We start from the raw sequence: 19,065 nt of genomic DNA on the forward strand, positions 1-19,065 counted from the left end.
CCAAAAATCAAAAATTATTTCAAGTAGTCCATTCATTTTATGAGCTATACATAAAAGATATATAGAAAAAAATTATAAAAGAATTTAGTAAAGTATGTAGTAACTTGGTAGGTCACATGAAACCAGAACAGTTTGGGTGCTTCTGAGCACTGACTGGAACGTTTTGGTTTCCTCACAGACAACATGTCTTAATTTGTCTTTAACACAGTCTTCGGTTGTGTTTCTTTTACACTGCCTCACAATGCTTCTGTCTGAACAGTGAACACAAGTGATTGACGAAAAGAGTGCTTACTGCTTTGGCCAGTCTCAGACAGGAGGAGCAGGAATCAATAGGAGGAACCTGTTTTCTTTCTGTCTTCTTGGACAGTCAAATTCTGGCTGATTGAACATTCTTATTTAAAATACTCGCTGTTGCACAAAGACCAGTCTGCCCCATGTCTGCACTTTCATTTTCAAATAATTTTCTGTGTTGCAGCCATGGGACCCTGAGGCATTCGATCACAAAGAAGAGAGCACATTTTTGACTTGCCATCATTTCTCTGTAACATTTGTTTAGTGTGTTTCTGCAGTGGGTGCATCTACATAGCCAGAATATGTGGGGTACCAGACAGACCCACATCACCTGTGTCAATGTGTAATTCCTCCCCTGATAGATGACCCGGTCTGCTCCTGCTTATCAGCCGTGGAAAGAAGAGCCTAAATAAAAAACACAGAAAAGCTCTTCAGGGCAGCTCTGCTGGTCTCACCACATGCATTAGCAGTAACGCAGGAAGGAAGGAGATTGGGAATATTTGATTGGTGTCCCCAATGGCTGGTTATAAGCTAGAATTGGACAGGTAAAGGAGGTGCAGGCTGAAAGGATGAGCCCCTGCCCTCATTACCTTGCTTGGCAGAGTGACTGTTTGTTGACTGCTGTGCTGATAGGAGAGAGCAGGGTGGTTACCATTAGAGGACCTTTCAGGAAACAAAACTTGTTTTTTTCTGGGTTTGTCTAGAACAGATATATATATATCTGTTCTAGAAATGTGTAGAAAAGTTCAGGACTGCAGTGCATGTGTGAAAATAGCTCTGGAATATCCCAAATTTAACCACTATACCTGGAATGTTTGCTTCCCAGTCTGACATTCTATTCTAGTCAAAGCAGGTCTGGGGCAAGTCCTGAGAATGACAGTGAAAAGTGAAAGTGAGTGACAAACGTGGGTTATATTTACCTCAAACTTTCTCCGCAGAATAGCCAGAATAGGCAGAGTGTTTCCAGCACAACCTGTCATGCATTCTTTCAGACAGGCGAGCACCACCACTTTCCAGGGATCCATAGCGAAAGCAATCAATTTTTATGTCTGTGTGCATTTCTGATATTATATTTTTTCATTGTGCTGCATTGTGTGAACATTGATTCACACTCCCAGGATACAAACATCACTCTTCTCTGTGCCCATACACGAAAAAAGGCAGAAAACACTGAATGAAAGATTACAAAACTGTTTTATTAATGCTTATCGTGCACAGATATAAAGACATTTTTAAATTCTGTCACTCAAGCGTTGTTCATCTGCAAACCCCCCTCTTTGGACAGATATCCAGCAAACCAAAGAGATCTCAGTGGGTTTTGAAGTAACTGCGCTGCTGCAGGCGAGCATAACAGAGACCTGACCTAAAAACAGCAGGGATGAGGGCAGAGAAAGCTATTTCCCAGCAGCACACTGAGACAGTGATTTAACATTCGCGACGGTGGTTAGTAGAGCTCAGAGGGTTTCGTGTCACCTTTTTTTTTTCAGGGATCTGACAAAGCCAGCTTTTATAAATGTTAATGACATTAGAGAGCGGCTTCTGCGCAACGCTTCATTGTCCACTGATCTTGACAGTTGGGACCTCATCCTCCCAGTGATCAAGAAAGTTCACCTCAACAGGCCCAGTTATTTAACACACTAATGATTCAGTCTCTCAGTCTGCGCAATAAATAATTTGATGTGCTGCAGTGCAAACCAGCACTGTGTGCAGCATGCTGGGAAATTTGTGCTGCCTTCACTCAATCTTTTCCTTCCAGCTGCCACCTGCTTGGATCTGATCTGCTTTTATGTAGCAGGAGGGGGTTTGCTGTTCTCTGGTGATTCCTTATTTTCAGTGCAAGTCCAAGAAAAAAAAGATGCAAACACCCAAAGGCCTGTGCCGAAACCAGTTTTATTTTAAGTTACTTCGTAAAAATGAAATATGTGAGTAGCTTTCTTTAACATTTGCATATTTTTAATTTTTCTGTTGAGTCAGAGAGCTTGCTGTTCTTTGCAGAAAGCAAATCTTTTTCGCAGACTCCCTTTGCAACCCTGCACATAAAGACAGTCAGCTGTCAAAGCGTTTACACTAATGTCTTTTGAAAATTGTACTGCCATGCAACTTTACCTTATCTCAAAGCCCGAGGTTAGAGTTTGATCCTGTGACCTAATTTCTTACCCCACAAAAAAAAAAAAAAAATCATTTTTTACTGGATGCCACAAGAAGCTGAGTATTAAAAATTGTGTTTCTGTCCCACCTCAGTCCACGGCGTGCCACCTGAGCCCTTCATCTTCAATGAGTTATGCGCCCTGAAGGACGAGGCAGGGCCGTGCAGGGCCATAAAGGACAGGTACTTCTTCAATGTCAACTCAGGACGCTGTGAACTGTTCGAATATGGAGGCTGCGGGGGAAACAAGAATAATTTTGAGACCTTGGAAGAATGTGAGGAAACATGTCTCGTCTCGGGTGAGTCTGACTTTTTGGTTGATGTCGTAAATAAATGGTTTTTGAAAGTACCGGGACATCATTGACACGCAGATCATTTGTCACAGTGAGGATACACAGGCCGAGGATTGTAGCAGTGTGATGTTGTTGTTAGCAAATGATCATTTTTTTTTCAAGGACTGCTGTTCCTCATTAGACTTTATTGCCTCCTTGGGCATAAAATCCTATTATAAAGTCATTCTGCTGGTATGTTGCTAACATGGAACATTGCCAGCACATTAATTCTGAACAATTTTGCAGAAGACATCTGGTTAATGTAAAAAAAGGAAACTTGGAAAATGGATTTTAATTTCTGGGTCATAATTATATATAATTTGACCTTTTTCAGTGAAAACGAGCCAGCTCGACCTTGCAGCTAAAAAAGGAAAAGATGGAAACTATTAAATATTACGCTTGTTTCTAACTCCATAATTCTTGAACTCTAAAATAACTTTGTATAATTCACAATGTTCTAAATGAACCCCTTTTTAATCTTACAGCGGGTTTAGGTGCAACCTTTCAATTTATCTGCTTTTCAAAATAAGGGTTTCAGCTCCTCTTTATTAGAGCCGATTGGGTGCCCCTTGCAAACAGAAGATCTGAACAGCAGTTGGGTGGGGTTTCTGTGCTCACAGCCAGAGTTGTGCCCAGAGATGTCGATATAAGTAAGAGTAACTTCATTCAACAATCTTAAACTTTGTCCTTAAGAGCTTTCTGAAGCTTTAATTATAGATATAGTGACATCAGTATGTAAAACTTAATGATTGTAACAATTCCCATTGTAACAATTCAACTCACCTTTTTATTAGATAAAGATAAAGATCCTACAATTGTTTGAGAGAAATCCTCAATAATCAGATTATCCCCTGTGGGCAACAACTTCCCAGTGGTTGGAAGGACGTACTCCCTTATAACAGGAAGAAATCTCCAGAACCAGTCGGGAGTTCAGAGGAAAGAAAAGAAGAAAGGAGAACATTGAGAAACAAGAACAAAACAGAAATTATGGGAAAGAAAAGAAATTTTAATGACATGCGGAATTACTGTATGAACACACTGTCAATGCTGAAGTGTGTAGGGGAGTACTTTGTGTGGATGAATTTCCATAGTGAACAAAATCCAACAAAAACATGAAAAAGGAAGTCCAATAATGTGAAAAGGCATCAAAAATAGGCATGTGGAGTAAAATAGAGAGAGAGACAAAAGGAAACATAAACAAATTATACAAGAGCAAAGAGTGACACAGGGCTATTTATACACACTGAGGCTGATAAGGGCAGTGGAGACGCCTGGGAAATGAGGCATAACTAAACACAATCAAGACACGGAAGTAAAACCGAGAACAAGAGCAAGGCAGTGAAATGAGGTGAGTGGAGATGAAATGTTCAGCAGATCCTCCAGCAGCCTGAGTCCATTGCAGAGTAACTGAGGGAAGGTTCACGAGCATCTGATCCAGCCCAAACAATAAGCTTTATCAGAAAGGACATTTTTATCTTAAAAGCAGCGAGAGTGTCTGTTACCTGAACCCAAACAGTGAGCTGGTTCCACAGGAGAACTAAAGGCGCCGCCTCACATCCTACTCATCATAGAAAATAAAGAAACATGTGATGGGTTTGCTTTAACCTGTAGACTTGTGCCAATAACATAGTCACATCATCATTGAGCGGTGACAGTCTGCAGAGACTCTTTTGGTTACTGTGGCTATAAACCTTTGAATCTGAGCATGGCGCATTGAAATCCTTGTCAGATATGATATTTGAAATCTGTGATAATTTTTAGGCTGCAGACACCTTTTGCAGGAAGCTTTTATCACATAGCTAATAAATGCTAATTACATTAATTTGTTGGAAACTGCCTCTGGCTCAGTTGTTTTTTGTTTTTTTTTTTCCAAAATGACAGGCCTTCAAAATATTAATCAGGATGCACTTAATGACTCCAAATTTGCTATTATTCACATTCTGAAGCAATAATTCACATCAGTACACTTTCTACTGTGTGAAGAGGACATGGAAATGAAGGAGCAGCGTTGTTCTTGGCTTTAAAACTCTGCCTGTTTTGCCAAGAATTCCAGTTTTATAGCAACAAAAAAAAATGTGAATAAAATTGCTAACTTAAGTAGCTCCATAGGTGCTACAAGTAACTGTGCTTGGGACAGCCACAGAAATCTCAAGGATTATTATTAATGCTGAAATATAAGTGCCATATTTCACTTTTGCATTTGGGGTGTGATGCAGAAGAAAAAGTTTTGAGTAAAAGTAACAGATGTGGGAGAGGAATCCAGGTACTTTACAGTATCTTGTGTAAAAAAACAAAAAAAACCCCAAAACAAAGAAAAAAAATCAGTCATACGGAGCCGTTAACTTAAGTTCTGCTGTTGCAAGAAGCCAGTTTCATTGGTTTAGTCTTGAATGGCCTGTAAGCCCACAGTTACATGTAGATACAAAGCTACTTATTATGCTGATGTCAAGAGTTTGTATTTTTTTTATCCACTCCTCTTTGTAAGTGCTCTCCCACAGCCACACCTCTCTGAAACTTTGAGAGGACTCTAAAGCCTGACAGGCCTCATGTACATAGTTAACATTTCTAAGCCAAAAAATACAGCTTAATTCCCTCAAAAAATGCCTAAGCTGTATTAAATGTCTTAAAACGAAAGTAAACAGGAATCTGCTTACTTTGTGCAGTCACACACCACAAACTGGTGGTAATTGGTTCATTACAGGCAATATAAAGTTTGCAATTAGATTAGATAAAAACTATCACTGGGAAACAACTGCATCTACTATATATACAGCAGGATTACACAGAAGGAAGAGGGCAATAAGAAATGGGTTTTATAAGCAGTATGTGCATGGGCAATGTGTCTGTCTGTGTTGCTTGAATAATATTAAGATGGGTGTGAATTCACCTCAGACTTGCTGTGAAAGATTTGAGTTTGCTTTTTTTTTTTGGCTCAATTAGAGTGAAATCAACAATATAGCTAAAAATAATTTTGTCCCACTGGATTCTGGCTGGGAGGGGGAAAACCTCTCTATGGCAGCCTTCCCAGGTAAACACAGATGTAAACTTCTACATATTTATAACACAGATGCAGCTATTTTTCCCTGAAACATCGTGTGATATGCCTGCTGCATATAGATAAGATGCAACAGGAATAAAATCTTTAAATTTCCATTAGGCTGTTGATTGAATGCAATCAGTGCTGTCATAAAGCACTCCTGCTATTGTGCACCAACTGTCAGATGAGTGGATTACAGAACAGGTAACTCAACGTGTTCCCTGGTAACTCCTTTTTTCTTTACGAGATGGAAATTTTTATTTGACCCTCATTATTGCTAAACTTCTCTTAACCTCCATGCAGAAGTACAAGTTCAAACATGTTATATGGCAGCTGTTTTTCTGTAGTGTGGCGTGACTGGGCTTAACGGATATACACACACGCACATACAAAAAAAACCCCAAAACAAACTCAATACTAAATCCTGGGTGTACTAAAACTGGAGATAGAAAAGGTCACTCTGAATACACGTATGTGTGAGACTATGAGTAAAAGACCCCTTCACTGATCTCTGCCGTATCCTCCCAAATCAAACGGTAGTGGTAAAAGCGCGGTGACACCTGCTAAGTGCAGCCTCGACAGCGTGGCCATATATCCTGTCACTCATCACACAGCACTTAGCTATTGTTAAGTGGGATGGCAGTAATATATCATAAAACTGTCGCACTTGAAAAGCAATCAAAGCCATGATCATTAGACCTTTCACAATGGGAGGTTCAATTTACCCACAGTCAGGCTGCTCTGCTCTGCCTCACTCTCAGAAGCACTTCAGGTGAATTCTGAAGTACGTGTTGTGAAAAACAGTCGACAAAAGGAAACGTGGGACTGGGTGAGGAAAAGCTTTGTCTTGGCACTGGAGCTGGATGTACAGCATACAAGCAGTACACCTTTAATACCGAAGCATGTCTGATCAACATGAAATATGCCCTTTGCATAACAAATGCAGATGTCATATTATTTGCAGTGTGTGTTACGCAGACACACAAGAGGGTCATGAATGGTTTTGTGTCCTCTATCTGTTCTTACAAACAGTAAATGCCTCCATTTGAGCTGCACAGTTTTATAGTGTCAGATGATAACTGGTGTGTGTATACAGTCTCACACATGAGTTGGAAACTTGCCGTCTTTTGATTATAAAAAAGTGCGACTACATTAAATACTGCTATAAAAGTTACATATCTGTATGATGGCATTTAAAGGGCGTATTCAGGACAGCCTTTATGGCTTTTTGGTTGAACAAATAAAAACATGTTACAGCACACTACAAGCAGGGGACAGCTTGTACCGGTGGCTTTTATCTAAATTGAATCACACTTTCAGGAGTGTCTCCTTTTTTTTTTTTTCCTGATGACTTTGGTTTGAACTCAAAGTCGTAACTACAGTGGAGGGAAACGAGTCCTTTCACACTCATTCTCAGCAGGGGTTAAGTATGTGCAGGAGTTTTTTTTTTTTTGCAGAAACACAAACATAGAATCTTTGAAAGATGGCGTGATGACATGAAAAACTGTCATCGTGAGAGGCGCACTGGCTTAAATGCCTGGCACAGTCGAGCACTGGTAGCCTATAGTTGCTGAGGAGAGCTGTTGCTGTCTGCTGCTGCAACATGTGTCAACAATATTTATGATATCAGACCTTTAGCTTCAGCTCTGCTGTGGAGAAGACAAAAATCATACTGTACAACTGAATCATCACAGATTCTTTTTAAATTTTTTTTATTTTTTACATTAGTTAGATTTTTTTCCCTCCCATTTAAACACCTAGTAAATTAGTCCAAAGTTCTAAAGCTTTAACTTTATGTTAACTCACTCATTTATTTTTACTTTCACCTTCAATTTTTGGGTTAGGTACCAAAGATTCTCAGGAAAAGGTCGTGGTTTGGGTTATGATTTGCCATCTTGACTATCATTTTTTACAAGCATCCATGTGTAATGAGCTATTAGTGAGAGAGACTCACTGTTGTCATACGACACCTTATGAGTTGCAGCTTTGACAAAATGAAAGGGGATCCCAGCAAAGGCAGAGACGATAAACAATATAAAAGCTGATTGTATTTTATGAGAAGAGGCTTTAAGGATGCACTCAGATCCCTGCTGTAAGAAATCCTGGATCATTTACAAACTCCACAGGGTTCCTGTGAGCTCATTTAGAACAGTCATCCTTAGAAAGATATGTTGCCTTATCGGCGACAATAGTTGCCAAAACAGTGAACTACAAAGAGGAGCGTGTAGTACATATTGTATCGTCTTATTTTTCAGTTTGTTCATAAAATACACGTGTATTCTTTTCCTTTTAAAGGACATAAGTAAGAAGCCATTAATAAGATAATAAAGACGCCCTCAGCTCCACATTAGTAAAAAAATGTCACATTCATCTTGTACATCTTATTCAGTCTGATGGCTTTGTAAATTAATTTGATATTTTATATTTATCAGCATCAGGATTTCAGTTTTCACTGGTCACCGCTACTTGCTAGAATGCCTCCCCCCCCATGCTATTGGCCTTTACAGTATCTGATTACATGTTTGTTCGTAAAAACAACTCTCTCCTCAGTGATTCAGAACGGTTTTACTAACAGGAACATAAAACCAGACTTTTCCACAACGGATGTTTGAAAATGTCATCACACTAATTCTCAGACCTTAAAACGATAATGTCTCCCTGTGCATTTTGACTCATCCTGTGCAGCAGGGCTGTTCTCATCAAATCAGCAACACGCTCATTTCCACAAACACTACACACTCCAAAAACCAAGTTTATTCCACCTGTCTTCAACTGTTTTTTGCACCTGCTGACAAAGACACGGACAGCTTAGCGAGAATGTTCTTGTAAAGCTCAGAAACCGACGTGAGGAACTTTGTGGTTTACGGGACACTTTTTTTCCTTTTATCTCAGGAACAGGTTGGCTCTTGCCTTTTTAGCCTCAACTTTTTACTGAAACCGCAGTGAATCATTGGGTCCAAAACTCTTCCCTGAGCTTGCGTTGCCTTGCAGAGGTCGAAGAGTACAGTGTTTCTCTGTCACTGCTGTGCTTACTTATACTTACCTCTTACATTCAGTGTGTGAGCACAGATACTGTTTATAAACCTAAGTGGAAAAAATAGCAGAAAAACAAACAATATTATATTGCTGAAGGTTGCTGAAATGTCAAACTTGTTAGGGGAATCTACACTGGAAAATACAGCCCTGTCTCCTAAGCAACATCATTATGCAGAGGTAAATTAGTTTTTTTACATTATTTTTTTGCCATTTGAAGACTGAATTATGTTTGGAGGTATCTTGAGTGAAAAAAACAAAATCTATGCCTGCATTTCTGTACACAAAAAGATTTTTGGGGTGAGTGTTTGTGGAATACAGTGCAAAGTGCAGGACTTTACTAATTTGTGTATTCCTCACACTCCTACAGTGTCTGTGTTGAAATGTAAAAATCATAAAGGTGTTGCTTTTTAAAGTTTTACCCTCTCACTGCTGTAATATCTAACACTAGACACAATGATACAGAAGTGTGCCATTTGGCCTGCAGCGTAATAGTGTTTGATGGGTTAAAGATTTGGTTCGATTTGTAACACCAAAGATTTTTATATCATCTCATCCGTACTTTACCTGAAGCTACGAATAATGTGGAATTTAGTTATAGTTTATATAATATGTGCCAAATGTCACATTTAGGAGCAGCAGAAAGCCATTTACAGCACATATCGGGCAATGTTGCAATACTTTAAAGGGTACAACGGTAAAAATACATCCAATTTGGTGGCCCAGTAGATGTCATAAAATGATTTGATATCAGTTTCATATACTGTAATTACATCAGCTGCCTTGTTTCTTTGCCTATAACACCACAAGTAGTTTTCCAGAGCAAATTTCCCAGTCAGAAAGCCCTGGGAAAGTCTTTAGTTTTTCCAGAATCTGCAGATAAAAATAATGAACCAATAACCCCAATGCAACAACCACTAGCATAACTGCGTTTACACTTGTGGACAAAGGTTTTGAGAGTGACACAAGTGTTGGTTTTCACAAAGTCTACTACTTTGGTTTTTATGATGGCAATTTGCATATACAGTACTCCAGAATGTTATGAAGGCAAAGTCCCTCCCCTGAAAAAAAACAAAAACATTTCTACTTCATTTCAGCCCTGACACAAAAGAGCCTGCTCACATTCTTTCAGTGATCCTCTCATTAACACAGGTGAGGATGTTGACGGGGACAAGGCTGGAGAGCACCCCTTCTTGCTGATTGAGTTTGAATAGCAGATTGGACGTTTTAAAAGAAATGTGGCTCCTGAAATCATAGTGCATAGTACAGAGCTTGCTCAGGAATGGCAGCAGACAGGTTGTGAGTGCATCTGCATTTTTTGGAGGATGGCCTGATGTTAAGAAGAGCAGCAAAGAAGCCACTTCTCTCCAGGAAAAAACACCAAGGACAGATAGATTTTCTGCACAAAGTACAAGGACTGGACTGCTGAGGACTGGGGTAAAGTTATTTTCTCTGAACCCCTTTTCAGTTGTTCAAAGCATCCTGAGACCATTCATGTGTGGGGTTGCTTCTCATCCAAGGCAGTGGGCATACTTATAATTTTGGTTAAGAACACAACCATGAATAAAGAATGGCACCAAAATATCCTCTGAAAGCAACCTCTCCCAACCATCCAAGAACGGTTTGGTGAAGAACAATGTCTTTTCCAGCATGATGGCACATCATGCCATCAGGCAAAAGTGATAACGAGGTGGCCCCGGGAACAAAGCATTGAAAATCTGGGCCCATGGACAGGAAAGTCCTCAGACCTTAATCCCATCAAGAACTCCTCAATCCTCAAGAGGCAGATTGGCAAACAAAGCCCAACAAACTCCAAGCATTGATTATGTAAGAATGGGTTGCTATCAGTCAGGATTTGGCCCAGAAGTTGACTGACAACATGCCGGGGTGAATTGCAGAGGGGGCACTGGCTTTTCCACTGTTCATTTTGCATTCTTTATGAATCAGTTAATGTAGAAAGTAACTGGCAGATGAATTGCTCGTGAAAAAAAATGCTATCAATCATAATTAGTGGCATCCTTGCCTAACTCAGATGCGTGTTTAATTTTAGAAAGTAATTCAGAGCTTCCAATTATTGAGATAGTTTTATAACATTCATTTTTTCTGCTGAGATAAGACACTCGTAGTATTTCTTCTGCTGAGAGTTCAGCCAGCAAACACTGACCTTTATCAGTGCTTATATGCTGAAAGCTAAGTTTATTTATTGCTTATCAATTGCAAAAATAGCACAATAACAATGTAATCAGAGGCATAATGTGATATATTTTTAATTGAAAAGTTGCTGCTGTCTATGTGTTACACTGTAAAAAAAAAAATCCGTTGAATTTACGGTAAAAGACTGGCAGCTGTGGTTGCCAGTACTTAACTGTAAACTGCTCTACGGTAAATACCGTAAACAGGTTCACGGTAAAGTACCGGCAACCACAGGTGTGTTGGATCATGGACACATCTAAAACCTGCAGGACCCTGGCTCTCGAGGCCTGGAGTTGGCCACCCCTACACTATGTCCTGGGGTTAACATGAGTTTGGCAGATTGGGTAAACCTAATATCTGGTGTAGGAGTGATGCAGCATGGGAAGAATTTTACACACTGATCAGCTGACATCTGCTGCTGCACTTTGGTTTATTGCTCTTTTTGGATATAACTGAATTCAACAAGGTGTAAGCAGACAGATCAGCTCAAACACTCAGGCATTAAGTACCAGTCCAGTCCTTAAATTTAAACTGATGCCTGCTAACATTGGCCATTAACACCACAGCCTGCTCTGCGCTAGTCCAACACACTGCATCACTGTACATGTCACCACAATACTTCAAATTAACTACTTTAGCCTGCACTAAACTGTGTGGTATTTCCATGCAACCTTTGAATAACAATTATTACATTTTAGCTCACAGACACACTGTGGTCCAAACTGCACAGTTTGTCGAGCAGTTTGAAACATTTCAAATCACCTGCCAATTACAAACACTCTGTTTATGCTGCACACCTTCTATAATGCTAGCAGAGCTCTAGTTACAGAGCTGATATCTCCATGCTGTCAGCATGGAGATATCAGAGACTGCCGCTTTTCCACTAGCACCTACTCAGCTCAGCTAGACTCAGCTTGGCTTAGTTTTTAGGGTATTCCATTAGGCGCTAGCATAGGCGTATATCTATGGGCGCTAGTACCTTGTTCTTGTGGTTTTAATGGCAGTGGGCAAACCAGCTTATAGGTGCATTACCGCCACCCACTGGACTGGAGTGTGGACCAGGAGGTGCTACCACATACTTTTTTAGTACCTACTCAGCCGCGGTTCCAGGTGCGCCAAGTTGATTGAAAATGTAGAAAATATGGCATCAACAGGCTGCATGCCACTGATTGGCCAGGCAGTGATGTCACTAGATGAGTCATGCAAGCGACTCCTTCACAAGAATCAAACCTGCCGTTTTTGAAACCCACCAGCATGCTGATGTTTTTGTGCTCAGTGCCTGATGACAGAATCCATGGAAAAGAGACAAAATTGACCTCTGTACAGTATTAAGTATCAAACTGCCTTTCAGATTGATTACTCACTAACTGAAGATGCTCTGGTCCACTTTAACCCTGATTATAACTCCGGTAAAAATTAGCCTTAAATTTCTCCTTATCTACAACATGTCAGCAAATGCACCTAAATAAACAGTTCATTTTGATTAAGTTTGCAGTGAGGAACACAACATTTCAATGTCTTAAACAACTTCCCCCAAAATTACAGCTGAACATTTCCTTAGTAGATACTGGTTAAAGTTAACTCTGGCTTTACCTCCACAATGGTGGCTCAGGTCTTCACTGCTGCTAATGGTATCAGTACTGTTAAGGTAACTTACCTTACCGTGGTGACATAACTAGTTGTTGCGAGGTTGACACAAAACTGGAGTAAACCCTGGGGCAGGATGATGTACCATTGTGTAGTAATGTCGTTTATCCCACAGAGAGGGCAGAAAAGGTGCTAACCTCTGAGTGTAACTGCTCAGTCATGGCTCAGTCTGAAGCTGCTGATTGGATACTGTCTGTGACACATGCATGTATCTCCCTCAGTCTCATTTTATATTAGCAGGTTACTCTGCAATAAGCTGAATATTTTGGGACCACTCACGAGGTGCATGAAAAGAACATTTGTATGATGAAATCTAAATCCAGTTATTCAGTTTACAGTTCAGATGCAGTTGATACACAGAATAATAAAACAATACAATGTTTTGCATTTCCTTTTCTGAGAAAACAAACTATTATTTCAAATAGTACCTGCTTAAATTTCAGTCAACCTGGGAAATACATTTAAATGTACAATTCAGCAATATGTATAAATCAGACAGAAATTATTTTTATGGCATGAGTGTGTCATTTTTATAGAAATTTTACAGAAAAGAAAGATTTTCACAGTAAAAATGTGTGATTTCAGGATATTTTGACAGTTATATCTTGGTTCTTGATTTATGGTGATTAAATGTTTCTGCGACGGAGATACACCCTTTTCAATTTTAGGTCTATTACTGTTGCCATTTGGCTGTTTTCCACTGTATTTTTTACAGACTTTTTTTGCAGTGTAGGAAAAAAGATCTTCACAGTGAAAATGTGTGATTTCAACATATTATGACAGTACAAATTACAGTTATGTATTGTTTTTCATTTACGGTGACCACTTGTTTCTGCTGCAGAGATACACCCTTTTAAATTTTACTGTCTATTACTGTTGCCATTTCACACTTTTCCATTGTTATTTTTACAGACTTTTTTTGCAGTGCAGGAAAAAGATTTTCACAGTGAAAATGTGTGATTTCAACATATTATCAAAGTGAAAATTACAGTTATGTATTGTTTTTGGATTTACGGTAATCACATGTTTCTGCTACAGAAATACACCATTTTTGATTTTCCGGTCTATTACTGTTGCCATTTCACAGTTTTCCACTGTCATTTTTACGTACTTTTTTTACAGTGTAGTATGAACTGGATTCACGGTTATTTTTCCACCCCGAGTTGGTTCTTCATTAGTTTCTATTCCATTAGAGATCTTTGCTTTAGACACGAGGCCTCACCAAGAATGTGGGAGCACTTTCAGAGGCAGAACAACAAAAACTTTCCAAAATAAAGTGAAGTGCATCGACAAAAACACTGAAGGAAGAAGCAGAGAGAAAGAAAATGAGCAAGTGAGGAGATAAAGAAGCGCCGGGGCGATCTGAAGTGTAGACTAAACACTTCAGCTCACCCCATCAAAAGAGTCATTGTATGCCGTCCTAAAATCTCATCTCTCTCATCGTTCTGCAGATAACATTTAGACAGACCAAAAAGTAGGAAAACAAACATGTTTTTTTTAAATCCATACATAATCCGAGTCAGCAATCTTTCCCGTCTGTCTTAAATGTTGAATTGTGCTTTGCTGAAATACTGGGGTTCGCTTTGGAGAGCAGCCAGAATGATGGGATGTACAAACCACACCCAGCATTTGAAATAAATAAATAAATAGCTGAGCGATAATTCTCCTCAAAACACAAATCACCTCTTCCACCTTCACAGCTTTAATAGAGAATTGTGTATTTGAATTATTCATCACTGCATTGCTCCGGTGAGTGCGCTAGCCTGCCCCTTTTGGCACATCTCTTTGCCCAAGCTTTTAAGTCAAAGTCACCTCATGAAATGTATTTAGATGTTACAATGATAGCATTTTAATCACAGTCACCCTTCAGTGGAGAGTGATTATTCAAAGACTTAACAGATAAACCAAACAGAGAGCGTGCAGCTGTAAGATATCACCCGCTACCTGCATTAGAAGTCCTCAGATGCTTGACCGCAGTTGGTTTAGACAGGTAGCAGCATTTATTTACACCCAGGCCAGAAGTCCTGACAGAATCCTCATTTAGCTTCGAACAAGCGTGATTGATTTTGTGTTCTGTTACCTTGTTAGCCAGTAAATCACACTCTCTGGTCAGCTAATTGTCACAGTCTTGATGGAAACCAATGATGGTTCAGTCTGTCCTTTTAACTCCTGGCGAGCAAGCAGACAAATGTATTTCCACACAACTAAAGCATTATTTGAAGTAAACATAACTGAGACAATAACATTTTCATCATTGCAGTTAGGAATAAGTACACATAATGTATCAGTAATATGTTGATGGCAAGGTGTGCTTCCACCAATACAACTCCTCATAACTTCACGGCTCGGCCCTCAAACTGCTTGGTTGAGATGTCATGAGCTGTATGACCACCATCCACCCAGACCACCTCCTGCCAACCTTGATGCAGCTCATAACAAAAATGCCTCTTTATATACAAATAGGTGGGCAAGAGGAGAGATTTTTGATATGGAACACTCGCTCAGCTTGTAATCTGAGTTCATCTGACCAGCCATGAAAATGGTAAATCCACTGGTTCTTATAAAGCTCTCTTCTGCTCAACTTGAACACACAAAGCACACATTCATACAAGCACTTTCTATCTATCTAACATTCACACACACAATCACACTCCAATGAACACATCAGGAGCAACTCGGGGTTCAGTATCTCGCCCAAGGATACTTTGGCACGCAAACTTTAGTAGCCAGGGGCCAAACCACCAACCTTCTGATTAGATAATACTGTAATTGCAAAATTTTGCAAAGCTTACCTCAAAGCAGCAGTATGCATAGTTACTTTGAGGTTTTAAGTCTGATTTATTTTTTCAATTAAAAAACAGTCTTTCCTGGTAGTTACATTCACAGATGTGTCAAAAGTGCCAGAGGAGCTGACAAGTAAATGACAATATAGTACACTTTTCACATATTTTAACCAATTAAAACCATTCTACAAGCGGTTGTGTTGTTGTCAAAGTAACACTAATGCAAAATTTGACAATGTCGTAATGTGTGACTGAAGTACTGTTCAAACAATGTCTTCACCGGTCCATGAAATGAACACATTCAACTGTTCTGTGAATGTTTGTGCATCGTTTTCTTCAGAATCCACTCTCGCATATTAAGCAGTTTTGGCGACTCTCAGATCTCCGCTAGAATGTAAAATAATAATTTGTGCGTTTGATGACAGCAGATGTTAGAACTTGTGAATCCACTGGTGTGTGGTTTAATATGTTTACTTAATTTTTTTTTCACTGCATTAACCATTTTTGGAATAAATATTCATAGATTAAAATACACCACAAGTGTCATTTTAGATCTGAGGATAAAGATAATGATTATGCTTTGCACCACTAAAGGCATTTAGAGGATCTCATTACAATTTGATGTAATTGCACAAATATTTTAATAAATTAATCGCACACCCCGCCTGTGTGTCACGTACTGTATGACTCAGAGGGGTTAGGTGCACATTTTCTACTCTGTGTTGAAACATGCTGATCGGTACATTGGCGGTTTATCAGGCTGCACCTGTGTGGACAATGCCAGTCTAATGGAAGTGGTGCATTTCATAGTAAAGCTGTGATTGGACTTCAGACTGAAATCAAGCATCAGTCTGCTGCTAACTTGTAATGCTTTGGAGTTTTGTGACAGCTTATTCAGATAATCAGCAGGGTTCCAACAACATCTCTGCAGTGGTCCACACTGCAGATGTTAGAAATTTCAGATTAAAGACGTGGATGCATAAATAAAATCACTTGGATAATGAAGCAATAAGCTTTCGGTGAAATGCATGAAGCATGAAACAAAACTGAGATATTATGATTCAAAAAATACACAACAGCAGATCCAGAATTCAGATGAGCATCAAAACTGTAGCTTAGACCCTGGGCTCAGTACTCCAAGACTTGAGGGTGATATTATATGCAACAAAAGTGGAGAAGGGTAGAGGTGAAGTAAGAAGTGGAAAAGACATGATAGAAAAGAAAGCCTTGACAGAGGAGAGATGGTGGCTCACCAGGGACAAAGGAACATAAGGAAGTTCCTGCTGGAAATGTTGACTTTTTACCTTGTGGAGGATTTTATCTGAAATTTGACTGGAGAAGAAATGTCACTGTATCACTGGGGAGGCAGGAAGTGGGCAAGCTGAGACAGAGTGCCCAGTGATTGCAAAGTGGGTCACAGTGTGCAGTCCATTTACTGCACCTTATACTGTGCACTGTTTTGAATAGGGTTATTTTCCCACCCTGTGTCTTCAGTGTTGTGCATGTCTTGGCATTTCCCTGCTTGGCATTTCTTGTAAAGACATGTTTAATTGGTCTGTATTGAACTTGTCTGCTCAAGACTGTGATTCATGCGTATATAAGGAAATGGAACAAAAACTATGGACTTTCTTGACTCTGATGAACAGAAATGTCACATACTCTTATTTACTTAGCAGTAATTTAATAATTACATACTGCAAAAGAAGTTGTTGTAACTCTTCTCTCTCTTCCTTTCCTAGATGACAAGAAACCATGTCATTTACCGGAGGCTCCCGGTCCTTGTCGAGGGATGGTGTCACGCTATTTCTTTGACAGCTCAAATCAGCAGTGCAGGCGATTCTATTACGGCGGCTGTTTTGGCAACGCCAACAATTTCAGGACGATGGCCGAGTGTCAGGCGAAATGTCTGAGCCCAGGTAGGCCAGGCTGAACTTTTGAATTCTCCATCAAAGAATACAGCAGCATTTTTGCTTTTAGTTTTATTTATTTTGTTGTTGCTGTTGTTTTTACTTTGCAGTGGTAGAATGTAACTTGTGTGCATTGGTGCAGTGATGTTCACTGACAGTGTTCTTTTGAAACTTTCTGGAGGCCATGCAGTGATTTCTGACTTTGATGCAGTCCTGCAGGAGGACAAAAAGATCTCAGCAATTCAATGTGGATAAACAGCCTTTGTCCTTTGTATACAGAGAGTTGTCTTTTAATGATATTATCGAATCTTTAAAATTTTATGTAAAGAAACATTATTTCTCTCTGCCACACTGTCTCTCATAGAGTGGAGAACCCATCAATTATTTTCTTTTGAAAGGTGCTGCTGGCACCAAATTCTTTATTATCACAATATTCTGTTTCAACATGTTATAAGTTTTCTTTGTAGTAGTTTTGATTAAATATGGATATTTTAAATAAATTACAAAACATTTTTATTTTATATATATTTTACACACACCATAACTTTCTTTATTTGTAAACATGATCATACTTCATGGTCCATAGTCAGCTGAGGAATCAACTGAAAACCCATTTCAGCGAGGTGACAGAATCAAAATAATTCTACCTCTGAAAATTAACTCTGTGATGAATTTTAGCTGAGCGTGAAATCATATTCCACCTTGATTTAGCATTTAAATTGTTTTAAAGTGACCAAAGCATACTCAATTACAGGCAGAGGTTATTTTAGATATTGAAATTCTCAAGAAAAATAATGAGCAAGTCACTCAGCTGTGACCAATTCTGCCCAAAGACCATGTTGTACAGAGAATCAATTGTAATTCCGGATGGACAAATGTTTGGTTTCATTTTTAGACCCTGTTTGCAAACCAACACCCTTTCTCAGCCGATACTAATGGGATTAAACTTGTTTTAATTATGATTGATCAGTGGGATATAATGAAGTTTGTTCTAAATCTAGTAAGATTGATGTTCTGCAGATAGCAGTTGAGACACGCATTCTCAAATGTTGCTTTTCTTTTTTGTGTGCACCAACATTGGATCCCCTACCAAAGCACCAGAAGCCAGTTCTCCGACAAAAATTGCTGTTGTTCAGCCAGCCATCCAGACTGGTAAAGATCAATGAGCATCACGCACCACATATCTTCTTCTTCTTTCAGCTGCTTCCTTTAGGGGTTGCCACATGAGATCATCTGCCTCCATCCCACCCTATCTCTAGCATCCTCCTCTGTCACACCAACCCTCTGTATGTCCTCCTTCACTGCATCCATGAATCTTCTCTGAGGTCTTCCTCTTTTCCTCCTGCCCAGTAGCTCCATATTCAGCAACTTTTGTCTAATGTTTCCACCATCCCTCCTCTGCATATACAGAGGTTGGACAATGAAACTGAAACACCTGTCATTTTAGTGTGGGAGGTTTCATGGCTAAATTCGACCAGCCTGGTGGCCAATCTTCATTAATTGCACATTGCACCAGTAAGAGCAGACTGTGAAGGTTCAATTAGCAGGGTAAGAGCACAGTTTTGCTCAAAATATTGCAATGCACACAACATTATGGGTGACATACCAGAGTTCAAAAGAGGACAAATTGTTGGTGCACATCTTGCTGGCGCATCTGTGACCAAGACAGCAAGACTTTGTGATGTATCAAGAGCCA

The 19,065-nt window shown here is 39.5% G+C and overlaps 1 protein-coding gene across 2 annotated transcripts in view; it reads left to right on the plus strand.

Annotated features, from left to right (window-relative positions):
* The window catches only part of tfpia (tissue factor pathway inhibitor a), a 45,072-nt gene that overhangs the window by 19,171 nt on the left and 6,836 nt on the right, over positions 1-19,065 (plus strand). The window contains exons 2-4 of one of the 2 annotated variants that reach the window (XM_030758939.1): positions 2,533-2,736; positions 17,202-17,378; positions 18,465-18,521. In XM_030758939.1, coding sequence (XP_030614799.1) covers positions 2,533-2,736; positions 17,202-17,378; positions 18,465-18,521 — 438 coding nt within the window. The remainder of the gene's footprint in view (positions 1-2,532; positions 2,737-17,201; positions 17,379-18,464; positions 18,522-19,065) is intronic. The other variant, XM_030758940.1, reaches the window with a different exon arrangement.

This window comes from Archocentrus centrarchus, chromosome 21, assembly GCF_007364275.1.
Source record: "Archocentrus centrarchus isolate MPI-CPG fArcCen1 chromosome 21, fArcCen1, whole genome shotgun sequence".
NCBI classification, from domain to species: domain Eukaryota; kingdom Metazoa; phylum Chordata; class Actinopteri; order Cichliformes; family Cichlidae; genus Archocentrus; species Archocentrus centrarchus.